General features: G+C 33.5%; 1 protein-coding gene across 1 annotated transcript; it reads right to left on the reverse strand.

Moving 5' to 3' along the window:
• Positions 1-4340: 4340 nt before the first annotated feature.
• On the reverse strand, positions 4341-9003 carry LOC134687560 (superoxide dismutase [Cu-Zn]-like). Its single transcript, XM_063547950.1, has 4 exons — positions 8712-9003; positions 7430-7526; positions 6447-6634; positions 4341-5193 (listed from the first exon to the last, which is right to left on the reverse strand). The coding sequence occupies exons 1-4, from the start codon at positions 8787-8789 to the stop codon at positions 5083-5085; spliced, it is 474 nt and encodes a 157-aa protein (XP_063404020.1). The 5' UTR covers positions 8790-9003; the 3' UTR covers positions 4341-5082.
• Positions 9004-16586: the final 7583 nt, after the last annotated feature.

Here is a 16586-nt window from a genome sequence, read left to right on the forward strand (position 1 = left end):
ATCCGTATAATTATTGTTAATTGTTTAACATTCGTATAACTTAAACAAGATTTAACTGCATGCATGAATATGTGTAATCCAGTTGACAATATCGTATAACCATTGTAAATTGTTTACCATTCGTGCTATTGAAACACGACTAAGCTGTAAGCATGAATACATGGTATCCGGGCAGCTTAAAATCCGTATTTCCATTATAAATTGTTTACCACAACGTACAATCGATACAAGACCGAGCTGCAAGCATGCATGTATATACTAGTATGGTATCCAGATTTAAATCACCTATCACTATTCTTGAATGTTTAGCATTCTTACAATTGAAACAAGCTGTAAGCATGAATATGTGGTATCATACCACATATTCATGCTTGCAGCTAAGTTTTGTTTGAAATGGAAGAAATTATCCAGATTTAAAATACGTTTAACCATTATAATTTGTTTACCACACCGTAAACACCAAGACTTAGATCTGAGCATGAATATAGAGTATCAGGTTTACCCAACCATACAATTTTAACAAGATTAGGCTGCAAGCATGAATATTTGGAATTCAGTTTAAAATACGTATAACCATTGCAAATATTACCTCACCGTACAATTGAAACAAAACTTAGCTGCGAGCATGGATATACATGTATAGTATCCAGTTTAAAACACGCAACATAAATGTAAATTGATAACTATTACAACAATTGAAACAAAACTTAGCTGCAAGCATGAATATATGGTATCCAGTTTAACTAGAATGCGTACAACTTTTTGTGAATCGTTTACCATTCGTACAATGGAAACAAGACTTAACTGCAAGCATGAATGTAAAGTATTCAGATTTAAAATACGTTTAACCATTGTAAACTGTTCACCACACCTTACAATTAAGATTAATTACCATTAAATTATAAAGCTTTGTATTTTAGAACATAGTTGTCATGGATATGTACACCGGCACTTTCCTCTGGATAAAAGTTCCCGTTGATTCTTCATGGTCCCTTACTATGTTGCGTCTGTCACATGTCCACTATTCCTTATATAATTTTCATTGTTTAGTAACTGCTACATTGTTACGGTCAATGATCTCTTATAGTGAGTCAAAGGATAACTTTAATATTTGGTATATGTGGGCTCCTTGCAATTTCTACTGGTCTTGTATAGCCGGGTTCATCCGACTTCAAACTTAATGTATGGATCAGCGATCAATGATAAGTTTTGTATTACATGAAGTCCGTATCTCAGATACCTAGCAATAGATCAACTGTATGAAGAGTATGGAATAATTGTTATGTGTACATATCAAGCTGGCATGTTTCGTCCGACCTTGGCCGTTCTTCAATGGTAGGTTTTTGTTAATTTGTCTATCCCCCAGGTACTAATAGACATATAATTAGAGCCACTGACATGTTACATCTCACCTTGGCTAAAGATTCAATTGGCCAATGTTAAATTTTCATGTTATTACTTTTATCAATTTCCCAGATACTACAAACTTTAGGTTACCTATTTGGTGTATGGAATGACTGTAATCTGACATGTGTCATCTGACCTTGATCTCATTTTCATGATTATGTTATCAATGTTAACTTTTCCATGTTTTTGTCAGTTTATCAGAAACTACTAGTATAAGCAATTGGTGAATTTCATTTCTTCATATGTTGTAGGTTAAGTTAATCTGACTTTTGACCTCAAGTTCACGGCTAATTTGTCATGGTAATGGGCGTTTTACAGCAGTAGGAACCATATTTAGTGTATAGAGTGATTACACGATGTACATGTTGTCTTGTAGGGTACAACTGACCTTGGCCTAATTTCTATGTTTCATTGGTCAATGGTAATTTTTGTCGAGCCTGCAACTTTTGTTGCAGAAAGCTCGACATAGGGATAGTGATCCGGCGGCGGTGTTAACTAACTTCTTAAAACCGTTATATGTTAGAAGGTAGAAGACCTGGATGCTTCATACTTTGTATATAGATGCCTCATGTTACGAACTTTCCGTCCGTCAAATGTCCAATGTCCTTGACCTCATTTTCATGGTTCAGTGACTACTTGAAAAAAAGTTAGGATTTTTTGTAATGTTAAATTCTCTCTTATTATAAGTAATTGGATAACTATATTTGGTATGTGCGTACCTTGCAAAGTCCTCATGCTCGTCAGACAGTTTTTACTTGACCTCGACCTCATTTCATGGATCAGTGAACAAGGTTAAGTTTTGGTGGTCAAGTCCATATCTCAGATACTATAAGCAATAGGTCTAGTATATTCAGTGTATGGAAGGATTGTAAGGTGTACATGTCCAACTGGCAGGTGTCATCTGACCTTGACCTCATTTTCATGGTTCAGTGGTTATAGTTAAGTTTTGTGTTTTGGTCTGTTTTTCTTATACTATATGTTATAGGTCTACTATATTTGGTGTATGGAATAATTGTAAGGTGTACATGTCTAGCTGACAAGTGTCATCTGACCTTGACCTCATTTTCATGGTTCAGTGGTCAAAGTTAAGTTTTTGAGTTTTGGTCTATTTTTCTAATACTTTAAGCACTAGGCCAACTATATTTGGTTTACGGAAATATTTTATGATCCATGTCTGTTACACAGGTTTTATTTGACCTTGACCTCATTTTCACGGTCCATTGCTAAGTGTTAAGTGTTTGTGTTTTGGTCTGTTTTTCTGAATTAATAAGCAATAAGTCAACTATATTTGTTGTATTGAAGAATTGTTAGCTGTACATGTCTGCCTGGCATGGTTCATCTGACCTTGACCTCATTTTCATGGTTCATTGATCAATGTTTAGTTTTCTTGGTTAATGTTGAGTTTATGTGACAGTTGTAATAAAGCTTCATATTTAGGTCTATCAACGATAAGTAAAGAAGGCGATACATTTCAGCGTGTGCACTCTTGTGTGTAATAAGGTGTGTTTTTAAAAAAAAACTGTAAGTATGATAATATGCGATGTATGGAATGATTGAATTTGTTATACGTTTATGTACGTCTGCATGGTAGGGTTCATCATTGATAGGTCTATAAGGTACTTGTTAATTTTTATATCTTGTTTCAAATAATTGTATGAACTTTAAGATTATATATATATGTCACTGTTTGTGGTGTCCTGAATGGAAGATGTCACGTTGTTATTCTGTAGTCAACATGTTGTAATGTATCATAAAATATCTATTGAAATGTTTTCCTGTACGGAGTATTTTTGCATGTTTATTTAGTATTTCAGTCACATATTGTTGTCATTTTATCAATATTTTTTACACAGCCACATACTAGTTAGCTGGAGGTTTGGCTAGCCATAAAACCAGGTACAAACCACCATTTTTTTCCTTAAAATGTCATGTACCAAGTCAGGAATATGACAGTTGTTATCAAATAGTCCTTTCTGTTGTTTTCCTCTTGCAGGTGATGTGTTACCTTGGTTTTTAGTTCTATCAATAGATATATGACTTTTGAACAGTGGTATACTAGTGTTGTTTTTTCAATATATCAGGTCAATTAAGATAAGTTAAGCAGGAATATAGTTTCTTATATACTATAAAAGAAGGGAAAAGATACAAGAGGGACATTAAAACTCATAGATTGAAAATTAACTGACAAGGCCAATCATCTGTGAAACAGATATTCCATAAAGTTCAGGCTTCCATAAATTTTCAAACGGATGATTTCAACTTCACCATTTGGAACTCTTGGTTTCAGTTTATTAGCTGTATGTTAATAATATGTGATGTATTGAATGATTGTAAGATGATTTTGTACATTTGGCAGGGTTCCTATGACCTTGACCTATTGAAATTATCTTTGATAAGTTAATGTGGTACTTGTAAAACTTTCTAATCACAGACTTAAAACAAGTACAAGTGTAATTGAGACAAGTAAAGCAGGAGGGACATTTCATCATGTGTACTCATTGGTATGGAACAGTCACACATTTTTATATCTACCACAAATACGTCATGGCTTAGATAAAATCATACATTAACATTAAATATTGACGAGTTGTATTCTGTAAGATAAAGGTTATGCTCTTTAAAATGAAACTAGAAACATTTTCTGCTGTTGTGTATGTTTGAAATAATTTACACTGCGATCTTATAAATAGCTTCCATTTGTTTCCAGTTGTTGCTACTGAACATGCTGAATACGGTATGTTTTAGTTGGATGGCACATATCCTCACAAACCTTGTTATTTCACATAAAATAATTGGTATTTGAAGGTCAATATACAGTATGTGTAGGGACTTAATTTTATGGATGCCTTAATCCGTCTAGACAGACAGTTGTCCCAGTGTAATAAACACCTGCTGTGCAATATCCAGGTAACTACTGGGCAAATCATGAGTCATTTCAGTTTGATTACAAAATGTATTCGTTAGAACTTAACATAAACAAAATACAACATAATGGACAAGATTGAATCTTTCCTTAATCATTTCAGTATAATTGTTCACAAATTCAAAACACCAAGAGTCCATTTATTATTCAGACCAATAGCACTATAAATGTAAATAATCTGGATAAAAGTGAGGTACTACATGTAGTATCAATCAACATTGAATGTATACTTTTTTTCATCCACAATTTTGTTCATTGTTTTTAAACATTTTCTTTTTTATTGAGAATCAATATTTACAGTGCTTCTTTCTGTATATTATTGTATAAAAAATGTCTATACCACTGGAAAAATAAGCTCCTGAAAAAATGTGCACCAGAAAAACAAATATTAAAGCTAACGAAACAATAAAAAATAGCAAAGCATCTAAAAGGAAGTAACAATTTACCATAGCAATGAGGCATTTTTTTTAATTTTATTTTTGAGAAAACTAATTTTCTTTTTATAAATCAATTGACATATTGTATGAAGGATTTCAATTTGAAGAAAGTATATTTTCCATCAAGTTTAAAAGTAAAAAAAATATCATACCTCACTAAATAATACATGACCATGAACATGCTAATAAAGAAAAAGTTATAACAATACAGAGACAAGGAATGGCTTCATGTTCTTCTGCACACTTTGTAACATGATTTTAAATAATAAAATATCCTTTTGCATTGCTACTACATGAAGTGTTCATTCTAATGCATTACACCTTTGAAATTCCAATGACACCACACGCCAGACGACCCCCAGCATTGCCTGTGGTCTTACTTAGCTCATGACCACCTTTACCCAAGTCATCTATATCAGCATGGACCTGAAAAGAAATAGAAAATGTGTGTAAGTATTAGATTTAATGTTATAAATATCATATACACATGTATCAGAAGTGACATATGTACCTTCAAATAAGAAAGCAAGGATCAATAAGGCCAAATAAAACAGAATGTGTTAACTGTCACATGCTGAAGAAAAATAGGTGAGGCAGGTAAGATTTTTTTGGAATTTTTGAATACATTCTTTACATTGAGTCTATGGGAGCAACAATGTGACTTTAATAGGTCTTAATCAAAAATGCTCATAAAAACTTTAGGGTAGGGGATAAAAATTCTAGGGTACACAATGTAGGTAGGAGTACAGTGAACACACATACTTGTTTTATTTGGCCTAAGATGGGAATTATGTGTCCCTGTACCTTCACTAATGGTTCATTTACTGAATATTTTGCATATGTAACATGTTATAATATGAGTATTGCTATTTTAATTTCAACATTTATTTGTATTTTAAGTATCGAATTACATTTGTACTATAATATCTCTATTTTAAGTTCATCATTAATTTGTATTTTACTAACGAATTAATCAAACCGGGAGACCATTAGAATGAGGTTAATGTATTGTGATACATTGACATGCTTTTATGATGTACTGTTACACCAATGTCCAAGGTAAGAGGAAGTTTGGTGCCTTCAAAGTTGTATAACCCCACCACATTATGTAGGTGCCTGTCCCAAGTCATGAACCTGTAATTTAATGGTTGTCATTTGTTGCTGTGTTACATATTTGTTTTTCTTTCATTGTTGGAATGGTTTTACATTTTGTCATTATTGGACCTATAAGTGCTGATAATGCAAAACGGGCCTTTCTCGTTGATGAAGAGTGAAAGATGTCCTAAAGTTGTTCATTTCTGTGTCACTTGGTCTTGTTTCAAGAGTTGTTTCATTGGCAATTATATCACATCTCCTTACACATACATGTAACATACATCAGACAGAAATAGACTTCTTACAGTCAATCCACAAAGAATTAGGCCAGTCCACATGTATGTAAAACTGAGGTCATGTATTTGCAAATGATAATACACATTTTACACAACTTTTAAATTAGAATTAGAAAAGGCAACCTAGGTTTTGTATATATGTTATTTTTGTAGAATTAGGCAACCTAATTGATAGTGATAAAAATAAAGTTTTAAGAATCGTTATATTGAGGAATAGCCATTAAAGTCACATTTTTGACTTATTCCCATATTTTTCCTTGGCTTTGTCTGGTTTCTGATATTACTTACAACTACTGTTCTTCCTATGATAGACTGGGGACCAGTTAGGGATAGCTTTGCATCTGTTATTTTAATTTCTGCTTTCCCATCTGCATTTGCTAATACATTTCCCAGATCACCAACATGTCGTTCTTCATCTCCTGGTGCACCATGGGTCTTTCCAAATGGGTTGAAATGTGATCCTGCACTAGTACAACCTAACAGAAAAAAAAAATGTATACTCATAAATGTATAACTTCATGTTCAATGCAATTCCATGTATATAATCTGGATTAAAAAAAAAAACACTAAAAGGAATTCCACAACTGCAACAAGTGTATTATAATATTTCTCAACTCGAGGCTTGTAGAGCTTTTTAAATACTTAAAATTTAACTGTTGAGAGTGGAGATACACTAGTTATACATGTAGTGGTTAAATTTTCTCTTATGATTTTTGTCCTTCCTTTTCAAAGATTTGAGGAAAGTTGTGTACTTTTGATGTGAGGTCATCAGGCATGGTAGCCTTTTTTCATAACGTCACAATAAGAAAATTCAGAAAAAAACACATAAATTTAACATAACAATAAAATTTCAACCAATCATTTGCCAAAAACAGTTTTTTCAGTAGTGAGGAGAAATATTTTTCTCACACCGTTCAGCAAATGTGAAAATCACACAAAAATTAGAGAAACAAAGTTATGTCGTGTATGTGTTCTATAAATAATTTTACACCCTTCCCCTCCCTTTTTCCTTCTTGAAAATGTATCTCACTAATGCCCAATATTAGTGAATGACTGCAGTGGTTTTTGAATGGTTGACATTTTTTAATCAATTTGACAAATTACAAAGTTATGCTGAGTTGATGACATCATACAAACCCCCTAAAGTGACCAAAATATTAATCTTGCATGAACTACAGTGAGATATTTCTGAAACAAAACGACTAGGCTGTATGCAATCACAGGTTTTCCTCAATGTTTTGCTAATTTTTTAAAATGCTCTATTGCCCTACCATTTGTGTTGTCTCCAAACTCATGAACGTGGAAACCATGTTCTCCTGGTGCTAGCCCAGTTAGCTCCCCTGTCACTGTCACTGCTGATTCGCCGTTCTGAAAGGTTATCAATTACCAAATATTAGAAGTTTAAAATACATTTGTAAATTAGATAAAAGTCTTCTCTTTTAAAATATGTTTCCTATTCTAGATGAACTTCCTAAAATAGTTCATACATATATCTTACATGTATTAATCATTAACTCTTGAAAATTAATTAAAAAATTATGTGACACTCACTGACAGCAAATGATGTACAATTTGGCAAACTGTTGCTTAGTTAGTCTGTATCTGGGTCCAGAGCACACTGGTAAATCTGGCCCTGGTCTTTAAGTGTTGGTGCAGCTGCTAAGTACTGTGTCTAGCAGTATGTACAAGTCTCTTATAGAGTGAAGGAAAAAGGAGTTGCTGTAAACTTTCTTTGTTGCTCTTATCTGGTGTTGATTATATGCCAGACTAATGCCTACCGATGTTCTGTTGTCCCCCAGTGTGTAGTTAAAAGCTGGTTGTATCACCATTAGTTGGTTTTTGATCTTGTAGAAAAGGATCAGTAGCTATTTTATTCATCTTTGCTGAAGGGTATCCCTCTTGACCAGGTGCAGATCCAGGGGGAGGGTTCCAGGGGTTGAAACCCCCCCCTGTTTTGGATGATCAATGCATTTGAATAGAGACATGTAGTTGGAATACCCCATTTGCCCGAGGTTAGAACCCCCCTTTTAAAATGGCTGGATCCACCCCTGATAACACAGCCTGGGGAAGTGTCTGTGTAATGGTTGATTAGCAAACAAGCTTCTTTGGACTGGACCTGTTGGGGGTCTTTGATCAAGGTGGTTTGATTGGGGTCCCACACTGCGGCAGCACACTAGATCAATGGTCTGGTCAATGCACAATAGGCTGTGTTTTTGACTGATCATAGATGGCTTACAACTAAGGGTGCTGGTTGCTTTTACACTGAATAACGGCAACTCTAACTTCAAAGGTACTTTCCGCTATCAATAACTTCTAATTGGTGTTTGTGCAAGGTGCGACGCTCGTTCCTCATGACAGTGCATTTTTCTGGATGAAAAACATCCTCAACCCGAAACTAGCGCCCTGTAATCCAAGTCAATGATCAGTTTTAGCCGTAAAGGGGGCCACAGTACAAAAAGATTAACCTGTAGTCATATGATACGAGAATTATGTTGACCGGCAACATGAGCAACAAATATTTTTTTGTGAATTATTTAAAAAAAAAAAATATACCTGTTGTGTGAAAGCGACTGTTCCTGTAACAGCACCATCTCCTTTCAAGACACAAACTGCTTTTATATTAGCTGCCATACCTACAGAGATAAGATTTTCTTATGAACAAGTGACCGGTAAGTGACCGTTGACTGTGAGAAAATGTGGACAAGTGTCGTGTGCAACGGGTGTTGCTAAAACGCAGAAACAGATTACGAAACGGAAACAAATAACATGTAACTGAAATGTAAACATTTTTTTTGCTTTTTTGTATAGTTTAGTGGTAAATTTTAGGCTATGTGGTAAAAACAACACGCTCCGATTTTACAGCGTCTGCGAGAAAGGAAAAAGGAAACGAAACAAAAAAGAAAAAAAGAAAAAGAAAAGAAACGAAACGAAACGATCAAACGAAACGAAACAAAAAACAAAAACAAAAATGAAAAGAAACAAAACGAAACAAATCACAGAACTAAAACAAAACTGTTAAAAATAATATATTACGAAATAAAATAATACATTTATAGAACACATATATGTCGTATCATGTATTATTTTTACGAAAGACAGTATCAATGTTTTGCTCTTGAAGGTTTATAATTAAAAAGAAATCATCAGAAATCATCATACTGCCTGAGAGGCCTGAGAGGGAAGTGTTATGGAATATGGGAATACAAAAAATGTCATCCTAACCTGACACTGGCAAATGCAATATACTCACCATCAGCAGGAATAGCAACACAATTGCAACTCCATGCAGCCTACATTGTCAAATTATTAAGTCAGTCAGCAATGCAAAAGATCGGCTCAGTATGCTGCACATTTGTATAAACATCCGAACTCAGGTGAACTTTCACGCAAATTGCATATGTAATAAGGTTCATTTTCTGCACTATTGAAGCAAGATTTTTCATTTTCATTAAAGCAAGGGACTGATTATTCATTTTCACAACTATATTTATGATATTCGAAAACATACAATTTTTAAATGATTTGTTTATTATAAAAAATACATGTATAGTCAAGTGATTCGATTATGTACCATTTAATCAGAATTAATCATCATCATCTGCATAACTTGATGAATCTTTTATGTTCCCAACTGCATTCATAGTACTAAAGTTCAGTAGTTGTAACTATCCTCTTTTAAAAGAATGGAGAAACATATTTTGCCGAGCGGAGCGAGGCAAAATTATTTTTGAAGGGTTTTGGAGCCACTGAAGGCCGAAGAAGCTATAGAACAAATGATACAATTCATGCTTTCTGGGTGTTCCAAACTGACCCTTTCGTAATCTGAAAATGCAAGTTTTGTTTTAATAATTTTTTGACAATATTTTGGTCTGAAAGCAAAATGTATAAATTCAGTGTAAGCTGACTTAATTTTCTAGGGACAACATCAAAAGACCAATGTGCATGATAAAGCAAAAATGGAATTCACATAGTTAAGTCTTTGGCTGCTGTTTTTTTTTAATCTCATGATCAAGTTCATAACAAAATTACTAGATTACATGTGTATATATGTCTCTGATTACACAAAGGAATGCAACATTAACAGAATACAGAAGGGCAATCAATGAACAAAAGACAGATAAATAAGAAACATTGATCCCGAAAAATCAGGGCTACGTCTGAGGGAACTTGCTTGTTGCAAGGCACTCGCCGTGAAGGCAGTTTGATATGGAGGGCAGGCAAGCGTTTGGTTTTGAAATTTCCTACATGAGACATTTGCCTCATGAATGTAATTACGGCCCTGTTAAAGGTTTCCTGAGACAATATACCTCAGGTTAAATGAACCAATTTTCAGACATCACACTTTAACAGGGCACATTATTCTGACCCTAGATATGCAGATCATCGGTATCTCATACTCCTCAGTAAAATAACATATGTAGGGACGGCGAGTCATTTGTAACCTGGATTTGCATATATACACAAATCCTTGCCTGGTGAATGGTTTGGAGGAATATTGGGAGGGGGACATTGGGAAATAATTTGGGCATGACAAGGGGGAGGGTTTCTAATTTTTGAATATCTCAGATGGTAAAATAAAAGGCAGGAGTGTTTACCACAAATTTAAACATTCTGTAGAAACTCTTTACTTGTATTTTGGCATCGCGCCAGGTCATGCATTTTTCAGACTGTTTATGACGTCTTTACGCTAAATCCGTTGGATGTGAAGTAGTCCTACTTTAGTGTTGGGAAACATGATTTGAGTTTTAATTGGCTTTGGAGCGTCTGTTAGTGACTATGAGTACTCTTTTTTTCGGTGCCTTGTGTCTATTGTTTTAGTGCTTAGCTCTTGTCGATCCTCGAATTGCCTGTCTCAAATCAGGAGCCAGCTAGATGTAGTACTACAATGGTTGTCATTTGTTCAGGTCTGTCATATATGTATTTGTTTTTCGTCAATGGATTATATTTAGGGTAATAAGAAAATAAAATTTGGTATGTGGATTCCTTGTGACTTCCTACATGTCTTGTTAGACAGGATTCACCTGACTTTGACCTCATTTCATGGAATAACTGAAATGAAAATTCTATAAGTAATTGACCAATTGTATTTAGTGTATGGACTTGTTGTAAGGTTTACAAAGATGTGGTATGATTGCCAATAACACAACTCTCCACAGAAGACAAAAATGACACATAAACCATGACAGCTATAGATCACCGTTCCTTCTTCGTCCCATTAAAAAAAAATCTATACTTCAACAGAGAGTGGTATCAACGTACAAATTTTTTTTTTTTTTATCCGCGTTTAATCATTTTAATTGAGGTCTGGAATTGGCATGTCAGTAACTGCTAGTAGTCCTTTGTTAATTTATGTATCATTGTCATTTTGCTTTGTTTATTATGCCCCCATTCATGGTAATTATGTTTTCTAGTCAGTACGTCCGTTCGTCCGTCCGTCCAATCGTTTGTCTCTTCATTCGTTCGTTCGTTCGTCCGTCTGTCCCGCTTCAGGTTAAAGTTTTTGGTCGAGGTCGTTTTTGATGAAGTTGGGAGTCAAATCAACTAGAAACTTAGTATACATGCTCCTTATGATATGATCTTTCTAAATTTGATACCAAATAAGAGTTCACTGAACACAGAAAATGATAGTGCGATTGGGGCTTCTGCTTCTGCCTGATAATGGCCACAATCAACGACCTGATTATTATGCCATAACTTAGGTGCGCATACAGACCCCTCCCACACCCCAATATGATAATTTAGTTCAGCTTTGTCAGCGAGGCTTCAAAGGTCCTCGACTGACGATGCTTTTGGTACCCCAGGAGGGAGAGCGTTCCAATCCCTGATCGTTATCGGGAGAAAATGAGTATTTCTTGTAATCACTTCTGGAGGCTGAAATTTGGAAACTTTTGTCGGGGCACCCATGTATACGTACTATGGTCACATTCTTTTTTTTGTTACATATTCTGACATTGGATACGGACTTCTTTTAAACTTAGTTTTACTGTGCCTATTGCTGTGTGTTTTTTATTCTACAGTTTCTAGAGGTATAGAGGGTTTGAGATCTTACAAAACATGTTTAATCCCGCCACATGTTTGCGCCTGTTCCAATTCAGGAGCCTCTGGCCTTTGTAAGTCTTGTAATTTTTTTTTTAATTTCAATTAATTTATATGTTAAAACTTTTAGGGTTTATTATGACGTTAATTTTCACTGAACTAGAACACATTTTTATTTAGGGAGCCAGCTGAGACCTAACTCCGGGTGGGGGGAGTTTCTCGCTGCGTTGAAGATCCATTGTAGGCCTTCGGTTGTTATATATTCTTTGGTCTGATTTTTGTCTCTTTGACGTATTCCCCATTTCCATTTTCGATTTTACATATCATCATAAGCATTATTACTTGATATAAAATAAGTAGTACGTAAAGTTCAAACGAGTCGATATTTTTAATTGGCTCAAAGAGGCTGAAATATCATTCATACCATGAATAATGTCTCAACAATTGTGACTTTCTTAAAATAAAAGTCTATATAACTACGTGGTAAGTTGAAGTTTATTAGATTTATAACGATGCAATATTAAGTTTTTAAACGAGACAAGGAATTGCTTGATCATATGTGTGGACCCCTTGAATTATTTGCTTTTGTTAAAATGGAAACAGAGTTTTTGGACCTTATGGACCTTAATAATGACAAATAAAAAAAAAACAGCTGCGCCATGATCGCATGATTCGCCCGACGTCTTATGTGGAAGTTATATGCAATAATCATAGTTTCTGAGAAAGTTTTAAGCAATAACCATATATAGTTTTTGAGACACGGCGGGAAACCCCCACCCTGGGTTTTTTTTTTACAAAAAACTAAATATCACTAAAATAAAATTTTGAATCTTTAGATTAATATAACAAAGAAGTGTGTAAAGTTGTAAGCAATAATCATAAATTATTTTTGAGATACGGCGCGACATGTAAAAAAAACCTCCCCTGTTTAACAAAATACTCAATAACTCAAAAATAAAATTATGAATCATCACCAAAAAGTATACAGATCTTAAGATCAATATAACAAAGAAGTGTGTAAAGTTTTAAGCAATAATCATAAATTGTAATAGAGATACGGCACAACATGTAAAAAAAACTCCCCATTTTTAACAAAATACTCAATCACTCAAAAATGAAATTTTGAATCATCATCAAAAAGTATACAGATCTTAAGATTGATATAACAAAGACATGTGTAAAGTTTGTAGCAATAGTCATAAATCGATTTTGAGATATGGTGAGACATGTAAAAAAAAACCTCCCCCTTTTTTACAAAATACTCAATAACTCAAAAATGAAATTTTGAATCATCACCAAAAAGTAAACAGATATTAATATTAATATAACTAAGAAGTGTTTAAAGTTTAAAGCCATAATCAAAAATCGTTTTTAAGATACAGTGTGAAAAAAACACACCCCTGTTTTAGTTACAAAGTGCCGTAAATCAAAAAGTTTAAATCTTATTTTCACCAAAAAATATACAGATCATTTGACCATCATAAGAAACAACTATATAAAGTTTCATGAAATTTGGATAAGTCGTTCTCAAGTTACGGTGCGACATGTTTACGCCGGACAGACAGACGTACAGACAGACAGACGGACGGACGGACGGACGGACATACAGACGGACGGACGGACACCGGACATGTGTATACCTTAATACGTCCCGTCAAAATTTTGACGGGCGTATAAAAAAAACAATACTTTGTCCCAATATAGAAAATCTAAATACAACAGTTGGATTAAAATAGAGGGCTCAAAATCTTACTACACGGATAGATTCTGTATATCACAGGAATTCAAGACTTTAAATTAAACCCAGTAAAATTGGTCAAGAAATAAGAAATGTATACAAAATATTAAAGTATTGTTTTGACCCCTTTCTCCAAAACGGTTAGGGCTAGGATCTACGGGGCGCCGAATGGGACTCTTGTGGTTTTGTACAAAATTCAATTCTGTCATAACAAAATCATTTTTGTCTTACAAAACTATGTGCTACAGACTTGTTTTGTGAGAACTTCAATTTTGTGATGACAAAATTCATTTGTGTAGACAAAATTAATTTTTGTCATGACAAAATTCATTTTTGTAGACAAAATTCATATTTGTCATGACAAAAGTCAATTTTGTCTTAAAGGTATGCAAATATAAACATATTTGCATACAAAATTGACTTTTGTTACCTGATATGGAAATTAAATCACAAAAGTCAATTGTGTACGGTAAGATTCAATTTTGTGAGACAAAATTGACTTTTGTGAAACAACATTAACTTTTGTGAAACAACATTAACTTTTGTGAGACTAAATTGACTTTTGTGAGACAAAATTGACTTTTGTGAGACAAAATTGACTTTTGTGAGACAAAATTGACTTTTGTGAGACAAAATTGACTTTTGTGAGACAAAATTGACTTTTGTTGAGACAAAATTCAATTTTGTCATTTTTGTTGAGACAAAATTCAATTTTGTCATTTTTGTTGAGACAAAATTCAATTTTGTCATTTTTGTTGACACAAAAGTCAATTTTGTAAATTTTGTTGAGACAAAAGTCAATTTTGTTAATTTTGTTGAGACAAAAGTCAATTTTGTCAATTTTGTTGTGACAAAAGTAAATTTTGTCAATTTTGTTGAGACAAAATTCAATTTTGTGACGACAAAATTCATTTTTGTGATGACAAAATTCAATTTTGTAACAACAATGATGAGACAAAATTGACTTTCGTGAGACAAAATTGACATTCGTGAGACAAAAATCAATTTTGTTGAGACAAAATTCAATTTTGTTCATTTTGTTGAGACAAAATTCAATTTTGTTAATTTTGTTGAGACAAAATTCAATTTTGTTAATTTTGTTGAGACAAAATTCAATTTTGTCAATTTTGTTGAGACAAAATTAAATTTTGTCAATTTTGTTGAGACAAAATTCAATTTTGTTAATTTTGTTGAGACAAAATTCAATTTTGTCAATTTTGTTCAGACAAAATTCAATTTTGTCAATTTTGTTGAGACAAAAGTCAATTTTGTCTCACAAAAGTCAATTTTGTCTCACAAAAGTCAATTTTGTGTTACAAAAGTCAATTTTGTGTAACAAAAGTAATTTTTGTGTAACAAAAGTCAATTTTGTGTAACAAAAGTCAATTTTGTGTAACAAAAGTCGATTTTGTATGCAAATTAGTTCACAGAAATCAAACTAAACTAATTTAAATACAAAATTGACTTTTGTCGCTCAATTTTCAAATTAGGTAACAAAAGTCAAGTCTGTGTAACAAAAATGAATTTTGTCATGACAAAAGTGACTTTTGTCCGCTGATAGATAATTTTGTATGACAAAATTTCAAATTTGTAGAATGATACAAATTTTGTTAAACTGAACTCATTTTTGTTGAACAAAAGTCACTTTTGTCCGTACAAAACCACGAGAGTCCCATTCGGCGCCCGTAAGATCAAGCAATTAATTTTATCGTTTAAAAACTTAATATTGCATCGTTATAAATTTATAAAAAAATAGCATTCCATATTCCAGTCATCAAAACATAATACGTAAATTTTTATAAAACTACATTTTGCATAATCATACCACATTATTTATTCTATGACTTGTGAAAATGCTAATAAGAAGTAGAAATACAGAGACAAGAAACGAATTAAATGTTCTTGTGAACACTTTGTAACATGAAGTTTAAGATAATATAAACATCACTCAATATGCATTGCCACTACATGAAGTATTCATTTAAAGGCATTACCTCGCCAATATATATATAGTTTTTGTGCTAATGCGGCGTAAGGCAATCAACAATAAATCAAAGACATTACACCTCTGCAATACCAATGATGCCACAAGCTTCAGGACTTCCAGCAGACAGACGGACAGACAGACAGACAGACAGACAGACAGACAGACAGACAGACAGACAGACAGACAGACAGACAGACAGACAGACAGACAGACAGACAGACAGACAGACAGACAGACAGACAGACAGACGGACGGACGGACGGACGGACGGACGGACACCGGACATGTGTATACCATAATACGTCTCGTCAAAATTTTGACGGGCGTATTAAAAACCAATACTTTGTCCCAATATAGAAAATCTAAATACAACGGTTGGATTAAAATAGAGGGCTCAAAATCTTACTACACGGATAGATTCTGTATATCACAGGAATTCAAGACTTTAAATTAAACCCAGTAAAATTGGTCAAGAAATAAGAAATGTATACAAAATATTAAAGTATTGTTTTGACTCCTTTCTCCAAAACGGTTAGGGCTAGGATCAAGCAATTAATTTTATCGTTTAAAAACTTAATGTTGCATCGTTATAAATTTATAAAAAAATAGCATTCCAAATTCCAGTCATCAAAACATAATACGTAAATTTTTATAAAACTACATTTTG

The sequence above is a fragment of the Mytilus trossulus genome, chromosome 10 (genome assembly GCF_036588685.1).
Source record: "Mytilus trossulus isolate FHL-02 chromosome 10, PNRI_Mtr1.1.1.hap1, whole genome shotgun sequence".
NCBI classification, from domain to species: domain Eukaryota; kingdom Metazoa; phylum Mollusca; class Bivalvia; order Mytilida; family Mytilidae; genus Mytilus; species Mytilus trossulus.

Bases quoted from the DNA above. Each gene is read 5' to 3' on its own strand.
- LOC134687560 (XM_063547950.1), bottom strand. From the start codon at position 8,789: ATGGCAGCTAATATAAAAGCAGTTTGTGTCTTGAAAGGAGATGGTGCT. The intron at 7,527-8,711 runs GTATATTTTTTT...ATAACCTTTCAG, and splicing joins CAGTCGCTTTCACACAACAG to AACGGCGAATCAGCAGTGAC. The intron at 6,635-7,429 runs GTAGGGCAATAG...TTTTTCTGTTAG, and splicing joins GTTTGGAGACAACACAAATG to GTTGTACTAGTGCAGGATCA.